The 13,369-nt window shown below is 36.2% G+C and overlaps 1 protein-coding gene across 2 annotated transcripts in view; it reads right to left on the bottom strand.

The window, feature by feature from the left end:
• LOC121413305 (transient receptor potential cation channel subfamily A member 1 homolog) overlaps positions 1–13,369 on the bottom strand; it is a 32,286-nt gene that overhangs the window by 16,667 nt on the left and 2,250 nt on the right. The window contains exons 2-9 of one of the 2 annotated variants that reach the window (XM_041606081.1): positions 12,077–12,173; positions 10,124–10,280; positions 7,853–7,929; positions 6,588–6,733; positions 3,980–4,128; positions 2,553–2,669; positions 1,185–1,259; positions 238–335 (exon numbers count right to left, since the gene is read on the bottom strand). In XM_041606081.1, coding sequence (XP_041462015.1) covers positions 238–335; positions 1,185–1,259; positions 2,553–2,669; positions 3,980–4,128; positions 6,588–6,733; positions 7,853–7,929; positions 10,124–10,280; positions 12,077–12,148 — 891 coding nt within the window. In that variant the 5' untranslated portion in view covers positions 12,149–12,173. The remainder of the gene's footprint in view (positions 1–237; positions 336–1,184; positions 1,260–2,552; positions 2,670–3,979; positions 4,129–6,587; positions 6,734–7,852; positions 7,930–10,123; positions 10,281–12,076; positions 12,174–13,369) is intronic. The other variant, XM_041606082.1, reaches the window with a different exon arrangement.

Raw genomic sequence — 13,369 nt, 5'->3', positions numbered from 1 at the left:
ATTTTATTTTCATGTATGATATGATTAGTTTTGTTATCTTTACTATGTTTTCATCAGGTTGGTGATGAAAAACAGTTTTAAGCTTATCTCTTGTAACTGAATAAACATATTCTAATAAATAAATCAATCGGTTAATAAATAAATAAAATATTTCTTTTGATTGAAACTTTATTAGTGTTTTATACGTCCTAATAATATTTTCATTTCTAGAAATGATGGATTGGAGTAAATGCTTACCATAAGGGCCAAGGGGTGATTACCATTTCTTATTTTAGTATGATTCTGTTCAATGTCCACGCATAGCTTTCCGTCGTCGTCAAAGACATCAGTATTGTCTATTGTAATGAAATAAATAAATCGAACAATAGCCTAATTGGACACGGCTTAAATATATAGTCATTGTACCACTTACTATCATGATAACTACTACTTCCACTATAATTCTGCATAATGATAACGATGTGAATATTGCAACTACTACCTTAAAGTGATTGGTTAACATTGGTTTGACTTTTTAAAAATCTGAGCTAGAAGGTCACACTTATCACCTGTGTCTGTGATATGTTCCAAAAAATGAAGCCCTGAAAAAATTGCGTACGAAAATGATTATTTAGTGCTTCAAAAATTGAAATATAAAGTGACCGGAAACACCATCTTAATTTCATCCCATACACTTATGTGTACTATTTAGGTGTCTATAAGACGCCTAATTACCAAATCAGGGTTTGCCTTGTAGTTTTAGCTTTTCATTCTCAATAATGGTTGTTTTCAGGGTTTATTAGTTCTAATACATGCACCTGTACACATGTTTCATCTTGGTTTTTTAAATCGGCTGCTCACAAAGTTAAACAATACCTTTAACTATTATAACTACTTCTGCTACTACTACCTCGAAAATGAAAATTATGATAATAATGACGATAATGCTTTAAAAATTCGTAATATTGATGATGAAGTGAAAAATTATATCTATAGTAGCTGCATTATTTTATCAACGATAACAAAACAAAATAAAGTGATGGTTATGATGATGATGATAATATACAATATCAATAATAACATACATAATAATATATCACGATGAATAGAGAATGTGAAATTAGTGGTTGCTGTAACAATTATTATTATATCAATACTCTCAAAATGAAAAATTTAATCAAAGGCCAATGAATGTATATGCTGACCATTTTCTATGTGAGTACGATTTGGTTGAGCATTCACTAGTAAGTTTCCATCGTCATCAAAGACATCATTGGTATCTATTAGAAGGGTTTAAATAACAACAATAGTAACCCCATAAATTATGTTTTTCCCGTTTCAACAGTAAGCATCTTGTTCTATTCGTATTTTAACTGTTACGCATGTATATATACCCGAATGGTCGAAAGCAATAGCTATAAGCTACCAAGAAAAAAGCCAATAAGTCGAAGAAAATTTATACAGGATTATGATGCGAAGACAACAAAGGGATTTTATGATAATTATGGGTGAAAATAACAGTGCCCGAAGCAATGCAAACCATATTATATTCTAAACCCCTCAAGAAGTTTGGAGATCTGATTTCGATCGATAATCTCTACCTTGATTTTAGTGCATATTAATGTGATTGATAGCAATGAAAGATCATTTCATTTTGTTTTAATGATACCCTACATGATATGATTATGGTTCCCCTTTTTGCACAGTGCCTTGAAATGTGGGGAGGGTCAAAAGTCAAAAGTTGCAAAATGACACACAGTGAAAATAACTTTTCCTTTTTTCTGTGGTGATGAGTGTGTTTCTCAGCGGTTCATTTTGTTTTCATGCACCTTAACATCAAGATTAACATGGAGATCTGTGAGATAACATGCCAGTTTGAGTCGTGGTTTGAAATATCCATGCATGTTTTTTTGTTATGTGTTTGCTTTTGCAGAGGTGTGTTTGATTCCATGTTAATGTTGATGTTAAGGTGCATGAAGACAAAAGAAACCGCTGAGAAACTCACTCATCACCACGAAAAAAGCAGTGACTTTCATAATTGTGTCATTTTGCAACTTTTGAATTGCGACCATGTCCCACATTTCAAGGCACTGCACCTCCACGTGAACCATATTCATATCATGTAGTGTACTGATTGAAAGATAATTAAATTATCTTTTAATGATATGAAATATGCATTGTGTAACATTGGGAGTTGAGAGGAATTAATGGCCAAACTAAGATCTCCAAACTTTTTTGAGGAGTTTATGAAATAAAACCCATTTTGACATGTTTTATACTAGTAACACGCTTATACATACCAATACAAACGAACCGGCTTTCAAAATACAATAAAGTTACATAATTCGAATATCTAAAAGGGTAAAGGAGGCGGGGGATATATAAAAGAAATGAGACACGAGACGTTACAGAAAGTAGCTTGAAAATGTAAGTTGACAACAATATAATACATAAAATAGAAACACATACAACAACGCAAAATAGTCTAAAATAAAAATGAAAATAATGAAGAGTAATCATTATAGAATAAAGAAACAAAACTAAATATAACACGATTGCAATTATATACTTACATTTGTTCTGCTGTGCCCAAGGAGAAAAGTAATCATCGAGAAGTTCCAGGTAGCACTTGACTTCATCGCCATTTTCATTTAATGTGATGCATCTATCCATTACGATCTCAGCTACATCTATTGACAATTAGTTAATAGATGGACAATATTTATGTGACTGCATTAATAATACAATTTCAAATTACAGGCATATATTTATTACTTTGGTGTATGTCAAGTAGTGTTTTTATTATACGCATTATCAGTGTCTATGTTTTTCTATTTAGCCGATATTGAATAAGTGTAATTAGTTAGAATCATTTCATTTTGTATAACGAGCATACAAACTGAATCATGAATACATGGGATATTTGTGCAGTATCAAGTGTTCCCTGTGTGCGAAATAAAACTAAATTCTTGCCCATCAGAGAGCAACTTTGTACTGGAAATTTACTGATTTTCCTCTTTTGATCATACTTTGTGGAAAACTACATGTATTATAATTAAGTAAAGACAAATTTAAAAACAAATACGAACGATTTGTTTGTTGTACAATATTCAAAGCTGGCCCGAAGTTATGAAATGACACTGAGTCTTCCAAATAAAGGGGCGGTCTCATGACAGGGGACGGGGCAAGAAAACCAATATATAAATTCATAATAAATCATAGAGGGTATCATAGAGTTATGCAGCCCATGGACCCGTCTAACAAAGAGTTGCGATTGAGCTGATCAATCACAACTATGGACGGCCAGGAACATCAACATCTATTATGCATGTTTTTCAAAATATTTTCTATGATTTACATTCATGTTTTCATTGATTTCTAGAAAATTCACTGTGCTTCTCTTTGTTTACAAAGGGCAAATTTCATGTAGAAACAAATATGACACTGATGGATTTCCATAGAGTTACGATTGATCGCATCAATGGAAACTTTTTTAAGACGGGTTCCTGATTTCTCACTTTATGCAATGTCTTCTTTATCCTTATTCGTTTTTTCCTCCTCTTTCCATTTTCATTTTCACTACTTCAAAAATAGAAGGGATATGTCACCCCTGCCTAAACACATGTCGAATGCACAACCCTGAGTTACTCACTACATCAAACCTTTGAACTTGTCGAAATATGCAAAATCGGGTGCATGTATGTTACACTGTAAAAGCTGCGATGTTATAACTGACACCAATTGGTGTTAATAGAGGACCACACACTGAGGTGTTAAAATTACACCCTAGAGATTAAACACCAAAGAGTGTAAATGTAACAACAAAAGGTGTTATAATAACACCTATAGGTGTAAAACTAACACCACTTATTTAACACCGGTGTACTGGTGTGGTCATCTATGTACACCGCTTAACACCACAGTTTTTGCTGTGTATCTATACCATTTTTTCAATTAATATGTTAATAGAGACTGCCATAGCAACTTTTTTTTCACAAACCAGGCATGTATTGTATCAGCTGTCTCATAGGCGTAGACGTTTTGAATGCTCGACGTCCCAGGCCCAAAGTGAGGTCATGTGACTTCGTCTTCATAAGGACCAAGAGTGTATCGAAATCGGTATGCGTCACCAAAAACTTCGAAGTATCCCTATGAAAAGAGGTAAACTACGATTACAGCAATTTCGATGAAGTAGTGAACCTTAAGCATATGACATCGTAATCTTATAGCGCCCTCCCTCAGAGGATATATGAATAAAATGCGCCAGCTGCAGATCATGCACCAACGCATGCTATTGCTTCAGCCTATAAGATGGCGGCGTGATCATTGCATAATTTTTTTTTCGTAATAGTCAGCTTGAAATATTAGGCCTTAACCCTATCTAGGCCGGTGGGGGGGCCTCGGAGCCCCCCCCCCCTCAACGAATCGCTCAATATTTTCGCCGCGCGAAATTTTTTGACCGCGCCACTCGCTGACTTTTTACTTTCACGTCTTGCGCAACTTTTGAGACCAACTTTGAATCACCTGGGTACGTGGTTGCGAAATTACGCAACATTATGTACGTGCATGTCAGACCGAAAATTGCTCGAAAACGTGATTTGGTGTACAAAGTCAATGCAAATTGTGTTTTAAACCAAAATTCATAAATGTATGATTATTTTTAGTTTTGCTGGTCTAAATGTATTTATTTTATGCTTTTTATGATCTTAGAAGAGTCCCCAACAAATTTCATTGAAGAAACAATGAAAAACAAAAGGTCAAAAAACAAAGAAATACATAAGAAATTGCAAAAACAATAAAATCCATAAGAAAATGATTTGATATCGCATTTTTTTTTCATGTACACCACAGAACACCACAAAGAGTTTCTATACCAAAAATTAGTACATTTGGAGCTTTATTTAAGGAGTTACAGGAAAAAAGTATGATTTCGCATACTAATTACGCATAAATTAGCATAATCACGTAATAGCGATTCGCATGAAATAGATTACTATACAATCTCCCCGGACCCGATATCACCAACGCGCGTGAACGCTAGTTACTCGAGCAATATATGGAATCTGAAAATAGCTGTAAAACCGAAGAAAAGTCTAAAGAGTTATAAAGGATTGAGTAGTTGCTTATTGGATAAATGAGAAGATGTTAGCTTGAGTCGGCGAATGGAGTGCAGAACAGGAGTACTCATCTATCAACTAATCAAACCTCTTCTTCAGCCTTTTCTGGTTTACTGTCTTTATCAGGACTACGCTCGTTTGAACAAAAAATTACTCGACTATCAACTGTCTACTCCCTCCTATCAATTTCACTTCTTCCTCTATCCACTTTTTTCGAAAACTCCACATGGTGTACCGTCAACCACATCCGCTGTTGGAATGTAATTGTTTTCTTCTAAATATTACATAATGTACATTATGAACTGCCGTAGTTTGTTGTTCATGATTATTTACAAATGAATATTTCCTGGAATTTGATATTCATCATTTCCTAGTTATGGTCACATTTTCCCCAGAAAATATGTAAAGAAAAAAGAAGATTTTGAAGGGGCAATCCAAAAATGCTTCCCATACAAAACATGCCAAAGGAAACACATAAATCGAGTAATGTTTTAAATTTTCAGAAAAGTTTTAAATTGTGGGACAATAATTAAGCAGGTCATATTTCTTTTTCCTCCAGTTACAAAATATGAAACGTTTTGCCTATGCATGGATAATCAGGGACTCTCTCCAATGCTGAGGTCAGAAATGATTTAAATAGAATGGGGATTTAAGCGCTTATCGTCGTCTGCCACGTCAGAACAGTTTGACATTTTGAATTTAAAAAGACATTCATTAGAGTGTATTTTGGTTCTGTTGTTACGCTTCTTTTGCTTAATACACTCCTTGAAACTTATGATAATTGTGCTCTCTCGCGTCGTCCGTGTATGTAAATGTACATAAATATTTCTGAAAGGATATTGCATGAAAAATGTAATTTCTGGTATTTTGAGTCAATATCAGCGTATTACGTAATTTAATTGATCAGACACGAAAACCACATTCCGAATTATGCGATCGTTTTGCGCGTAGGTTCTCATAAACTCTGAGTATAGTCTTTCGTAGTGAATTCTATGTTTAATTCTCAAGAAATTTATTTTTGAATTCTCTTAGAAACGTAACTTTTAAACTCAATTATTACACAAAGTCCTGACCGTGGGGGGGGGGGCGTCCCACGCCCTCTCCCGCTCGATCGCTTCGGTATCTCACGCTGTCAAAAATATTGTGCCCCCTTCGGGATTTTGCCCCCCAAAAACTGAAAGTGTTCCGGCGCGCCTGACTACAAGAGTAGTACAAAGTTGCTGCAATCATTGAATTGTACTGCCTGATTTACGTAAACTTGTTACAGAAATTGTGCATTTTGCCACAATTAAATTAGTTATTGAACATGACCCAGAAGGGGGAGGACCAAACTCGAATACGTCATGACGATATTGACCTGTGCAGTAGGTTTCACGGTACACAATGTATCTTTCTTGGGCAAGTGTTTGTCATGAAAAGGAACACCCAATCTCGACGTTTCGACTTTGATATTAATATTGATCTGATTTTTAGTTTTATCAAATAACTTACTCCCGGTTATACATGATGGCCAAGGATAAGCAATTGCGATCATCATCGGCACTGGTCTGGCGTAGATCAGCACCGTTGTAGAACAGGAACTCGACTACAGACTGGTGGCCGAGTCGACAGGCAAGAAGGAATGGTGATAATGCACACTGCATCAGATAAAAGGGTACATAATTAATATGTTGCTGAAAATGGAAATGCATAATGTAGACTACGTCTTTGCCATTGGCCTGACCTGGGGGTGTTTCATGAAATGATTTTTCAGATGTTTTATCCGGAAGTTACCATAGGAAACTGTCCTTCCAAGCCAATCAAATCAAGGAAGGTTTTTAAGATTAAGATCTGGCAACCAGTTGGACGAAAAATGGAACACTCTTCAAGGAGATGTCACCATTTTAGACACGATTTAGATTATAAGCCTGTACGATCTGTGCCCCTTTACATAAAAGTTACCATTAACCCCGGGGGCCACTTCCATCCACGAGTGGATACCATGCGCGACCATGGGGTCTCGAAAAGCACGTAATTTCCATATTCTGAAAATGCAACCCTTAACAAGTATTGACGTGTGAAACCCTACCCTTAACAAGTATTGGAAACAAAACGATACTCTTGGCAAATGTTCCCCGTAATGAACCCTTATAAACAAGTACAGGAGTGTTTTATTGTTACGGGTCCTTCGGTCGTCGGCTTACCTTATTTGGTTTAGTACGACCCCATCTTTTACACCTCGCGCCAATCGGACTCTAAACACGGAGTGTTGGGCAAAAAGGACATCCTTTATAAAAAAAAAATTAATTTTGCTTTAGCATCCCCGCAAATTCGACCCTAAACACGTAATTTTCCTAGCGAAATAAATACCCTTTTTCATTATTTTTGTGTGTTTGACACCGTTATCAAGTTACGTACGTAACGTGCCCTATCATGAAAGGGACATCCTTTTTAAGTGTTATTTTGGTCGCGCATGGTATCCACTCGTCAATGTAAGTGCCCCCCCCCCCGGGCCATTACCGTAACTTTGCCATCCAATGATAGCTTAAATGGAACTCTTGATTGTGATTGGCTGTTCATCAGCGTTGCCATGGTAATGACCATCGGATGGCAAAGTTACCATAATACTATCTTTTATGCATTGGGGCCCTGGTTCTGTTGAAATTCAGTCTGCTATAGGATATGTGCATTTATAGAAACCTGAAATCATACACCATGATATTTCAAAGTTCCAGAGTCATCATTTTACTCATTATATTCTCAGGAATGATTGTCACCTCAGAGTAAGCTAACGTCCACGCATCCTCCGACGGTCCTGTCACAACCAGGCTTGATCTAGCCATCATATTCACATCTGGGGAAGACATGATAAATATTACAGTGAAACAGGTGAGAAAACTAACGAGATAAATCGGGATATCATACAGTACGTCTCACAAAAACGAAACCGAGATTTATCAATGATTTATCAAAACTTAATCACAAATACAATAGACAAATGACCTTTGTAAAGCTTAGGATCCCCTCGTTCATCTGAAATTACTTAGATTAATTCTCATTCACGCATGAGTAAACAAAAACAATTTGAAGAGGGGATACCAAAAAGTCATTTGGCGGGCTGTATTTGGGTTTCAAAAAGAAAACCACATTTCTAAAAAGTTCAATATCTGCTCTTTAATTTGATACCTCAATTATAGGAAATGGTCTCAAAATAACCATGTTCTGGTTATTTGAAATAAGGCTTGAATTTCAATAATTTCATAAAATGAAAAGGTTCTACAGGCTACCGTTCAAACTCACTTGACACTCCTTTTTGTTGACGATCAGCCATGCATTAAGTCTTTTGCTAACCATGCGATAGCTTCTGTGGGAAACCGGTGAAAACACGTTTATTTAATGAAATTATGGAAATACAAGCATTGTTTCGAGGGAACTTAGCTTTTTTACTTCTTGACCGTTTTGTGACTAAGGTATCAAATTAAAGAGCAGATATTGAACTTTTTAGGCATGTGATTTTCTTTTTGAAATCAGATACCTCCCGCCAAATGAGTTTTTGGTATCCTTTCTTCAAACTGTTTTTCTCACTCATGCGTGAATGACGAATAACTTAAGTAATATCAATATCAGATGAAAGATGGGATTCTAAGCTTTACATTGGTAGGTCATTTGTCTATTATATTTGTGATTAAGTTATGATAAATAATCGCTCAATTTCGGTTTCGTTTTTTCTGGGACTCACTGTATATAGAGAGAGAAGAAGAAAGAGAAGGAGAGAGAGCGAGATCGTTTAAATGATTCAAAACATTTATAGACCTACAAAGCCAATAAATCTGATCGTGTTTCTTCGACGAACATTGCATACTTTTTGAAAACCATCTTGATAAATCATGTATAAATAGAGAGAATGATTACTATGTCTTTTTTCAGCTCATTTTATACACACGAGCAAAAATTAATCAGTCTGTGAAAAGGTGGAAGTTGAAGTTTGTAATTAAATTCATGATATTTTCAGCGTTCAGGCTAAGGTTTCCTAGCTGTAATTTGTTGTATTCTCTCCTAACTTACATCAAATATTGATATAATTCGTCTCACAAAGATTAGTTCTTTGTTTACTATTTTCATTCACCAAACTCCAGAAGCCCTTCCCCATAACGTTGCTTATCATCTCAACCGATACTATTTTGTTTTAATGTTTTTAATCATGAAGCAGTAATTACTTTTGTCTCATTATATGAAATCCGGTTCGGTAGTCAGTAACATTTTGTTTTTATCATAGTTGTCGATATAACAATTGTAATACAGTCTGCTGCGTTTTAGTACGTGTGCAATATGATGATTGGATGACCTCATTGTCGACAGAGTACATACAGAATATGTGCAAATAAACCCAATGTTTGAATAGTCCGCATTGATTCATTTTCTATTTCAAAGGCGGATGCAATAGGTTAGAAAAATCAATGACATGGTATTCATCAAATTAAAAAAAAATGAATATTGAACCACGAATAACCAATCCTCTTATAGATTAAAATCTAAGCAATACAATACACCTACAGACTATCTTAAGAATTTATACAAAACATATTGGTCACGCTCTAATTATATTGTACTGTCTCATATAAAAGTAAAAGCACTTTACCTCAAACAAAAAGTACTGATGATATATAAGAATAATGTTGAGGAAAATGATAATAATAATTATAATAATAATAATAATAATAAAATAATAATAGCTATAATAATAACACTGATAACCTAACATGAAAATATTCATAAATACTAAAAAAAATAAACAAATAAATGAATGAATAAATAATATAGAAACAAAACCAAATAGAAGAAGTTTCACTGATCACATTGACCTGAACCTTTTCTGCATCAAAATTAGTAATCCGTGAGTGTGGTCACAGTGGACTCTTGTCAGGTTCCGTCTGACCCGGAACTTTTACTGCTGTTATAATGGAGATATCGCCCAGCATTCTCTTAAATATGTGATCGGAAGAAATTTATTTTTTTTTTCAAACGCGACCATTTTTTTTCATGCTCACCTGCGTTTTTCGAGACGAGAAGTTTAACACATGACAGACTGCCCCCTTTCACGGCTAAATAGAGCGGTGACAATCCATTGCTGTTTGTAGCGTTAATCCTACTGGAATCCGCGTCCAAATGGTCTCGCAATTCATCCAAATTGCCAGATTTTGCTGCCTATATTATTTTGTTACACAAAGGAGAGACCATGAAAATTACATGATACATCGATTGAAGAATAATGATAATAATATAACATGAATAGCATAGAGCTGGTCTCTCGATTGTGACTGAAGATGGGCATTTTGATTTGCAGTCAAAGATCCACCCATGACTATTCTTACCCACGTAAGTTGAGGAAGTGGTGCATGTGTGTTTTATGAGGTGGTAGTTAGTGAGAGTGGTAGTAAGTGAGAGTGGTAGTAAATGAGAGTGGTAGTACGGTAGAGTGGTACTAAATGAGAGTGGTAGTAAGTGAGAGTGGTAGTAAGTGAGAGTGGTAGTACGTGAGAGTGGAAGTAAGTGAGAGTGGTAGGAAGTGAGAGTGGTAGTACGTGAGAGTGGTAGTAAGTGAGAGTGGTAGTACGTGAGAGTGGAAGTGAGAGTGGTAGTAAGTGAGAGTGGTAGTACGTGAGAGTGGTAGTACGTGAGAGTGGTAGTACGTGAGAGTGGTAGTACGTGAGAGTGGAAGTAAGTGAGAGCAGAGGCGTCGATCCTGGGGGGGGCAGGGGGGGCGATCGCCCCACCAATGAAAATATTGGGGGGCAAACATATCATTTTGCCCCCCCCCCCAATAATTCCGGATATGGCAAAAAAAAACAAGATTTTAATGTTCAGCAAGCGAGAATGAGATAAACAACTCGTTCTTTAATTAAAATCGTGCTCAAAATTCCCGCTTTTCTGATTGAAATATAAAAATTTTCAGCTCGCGCTTCGCGCTCGCATCATTTATGTAACAAAAACATATACTTTTCATGATAAAATAGGTGAATGCAAATGTCCTGTTTTCACTTTAAAGCCTCAAAAGACCTCCTGCTTCGATTTTCAATCATCTTTTCTTGGATATATATCTTGTTCTTTATCAAAAACGTCCAGTAAACTGTAATTTTTTTTCAGATCGAAAAATAAAAATTTTCAGCTCGCGCTGCGCGCTCGCATCTATTCTTCTTTTAGATACCAATTTTAATCATTGGTACCAAAAATGCTTAGAATATCAAGCTTTCAGGTCAGAATATAATTTTTTTTTTAGCTCACTCTCGGCACTCGTACTATCTGTGTAGTGATATATTCTCATCATGAGTTACTACAAACAGTTCTAAACAGGCACGCTTTTCCTGCCAGTATAGTAAAAACAAATCAGCTCGCGCTTCGCGCTCGCATTAATTTATTGGTGAGGTACGTGACTGTGTCTCATAAGTCATATATATATATATATTTGTGTGTGTGTGTGTATGTGTGTGTGTGGGTGTGCGTGTGTGTACATATATATTATACATATATATGTGTGTGTGTGCGTGTGTATGTGTGAGTGTCTTGTACGATCCAGCGCTTGTGGAACGTTAATGATTTTGCCCCCCCCCCCAATCTGAAAAATGGATCGACGCCCCTGAGTGAGAGTGGTAGTAAGTGAGAGTGGTAGTAAGTGAGAATGATAGTAAGTGAGAGTGGTAGTAAGTGAGAGTGGTAGTAAGTGAGAGTGGTAGTAAGTGAGAGTGGTAGTAAGTGAGAGTGGTAGTAAGTGAGAGTGGTAGTAAGTGAGAGTGGTAGTAAGTGAGAGTGGTAGTAAGTGAGAGTGGTAGTAAGTGAGAGTGGTAGTACGTGAGAGTGGTAGTAAGTGAGAGTGGTAGTAAGTGAGAGTGGTAGTAAGTGAGAGTGGTAGTAAGTGAGAGTGGTAGTAAGTGAGAGTGGTAGTAAGTGAGAGTGGTAGTAAGTGAGAGTGGAAGTAAGTGAGAGTGGTAGTAATATTTACTTACAGTAAAGATGCGGTTAGTCGTCGCATTCTCCCGATCTGTGTCGCTTGTTGCAGCAGTTTGCTTCATTTCCATTCTTACTTGAACATCAACGTCAAACCTAAGAGCATAAACCAAGACAAATTATAACATATATAAGGAAAGAGATGAGAGGGTAAATCTACAAATGAAAATAATGACGTTTGATTATATACCAACATATTTTTTTTTAATCCTGTGTAAACATTATTCCATTTTTTTTTGTAGTATTTGAAAAGTGACGATTTTATCTCCAATGCTCATCATTACATGAAATAATGCCTATAATGTACGTTTCCACGCGTGAGTAGGTAGGAAGTCTTCTGTCGTGTCAATAAAATGTATGGGAACAACTTATTTATTAATTTGTGCGTTTATATGTGTGTTTTTATTGGAGGGTATTTCTGTGGGTGAGGGTGGGTGTGTGTGTGTGTGTGTTAAGCCAGGACGTTCGCCGTTGCTTCTCAAATGGCGGGAAATCAAAGGCACATGGCAGCAAAGAACTTGTCTAGAAAAATAAACAAAAATGTATGCTTTGCAGACGTCCCCAGTTGGTCATACACAAACAAAACGTCCTCACATGCATGACCATGTGCATGACGCATACGTGTGTGTCGCCACTTGCGTATTATACCGAGTGTGTTTGGGTTTGCACTGTACCCGTATTGGCAGCAATTACAAGCGTATGTGTTAAGTACATTAAAATGATCCATTAATGACGTAAGCGATCAGATTGAGGAGAATTTATTTAGAGTAATTATGTTGATGGTGGTGGTCATTAGAGTGGTGGCGGTGGACCAGGAGTGGTGCATGGTGTTGGTACAAACCAAGGCAGTCACGATGATGATCATTTTCCTCACAATCAAAGAGAACATCTCGTGATGATGGTGAATGGCGATGGTTACGGAAATCAATTTGATGAAATTCATGGCGGAAGTAATGACAATCTTCTTAATAGTATTGAAACTAACATCATCCTCCTTCTAAACAGGGTGGCATGAATGGAAAATATATACATATACACAGTGAATATTAAGACGCAGTACCGGTATCGACTTCAACAACACAATGTTAGTGCATGCGGAATTCGAAAATGTGAAAATTTACAGGAAGTCAAATGATACTAAGGTCAAGTTCTTTTGACACCTACGCTGTAGCATGGAATAGGCCTATTACCCGTTACATGTTAATTCGCTAGTCATTCCAATTACCATGTTGATGAAGCACCGGTTTGCAAAGATCAAATTCATCATTTTGCCTTTCCTTCAGTTACCGTGG

Source organism: Lytechinus variegatus, chromosome 4 (genome assembly GCF_018143015.1).
Source record: "Lytechinus variegatus isolate NC3 chromosome 4, Lvar_3.0, whole genome shotgun sequence".
NCBI lineage: Eukaryota > Metazoa > Echinodermata > Echinoidea > Temnopleuroida > Toxopneustidae > Lytechinus > Lytechinus variegatus.
Note: the sequence above shows the minus strand (reverse complement) of the source record. Positions and strands in the feature narration are given on the sequence as shown.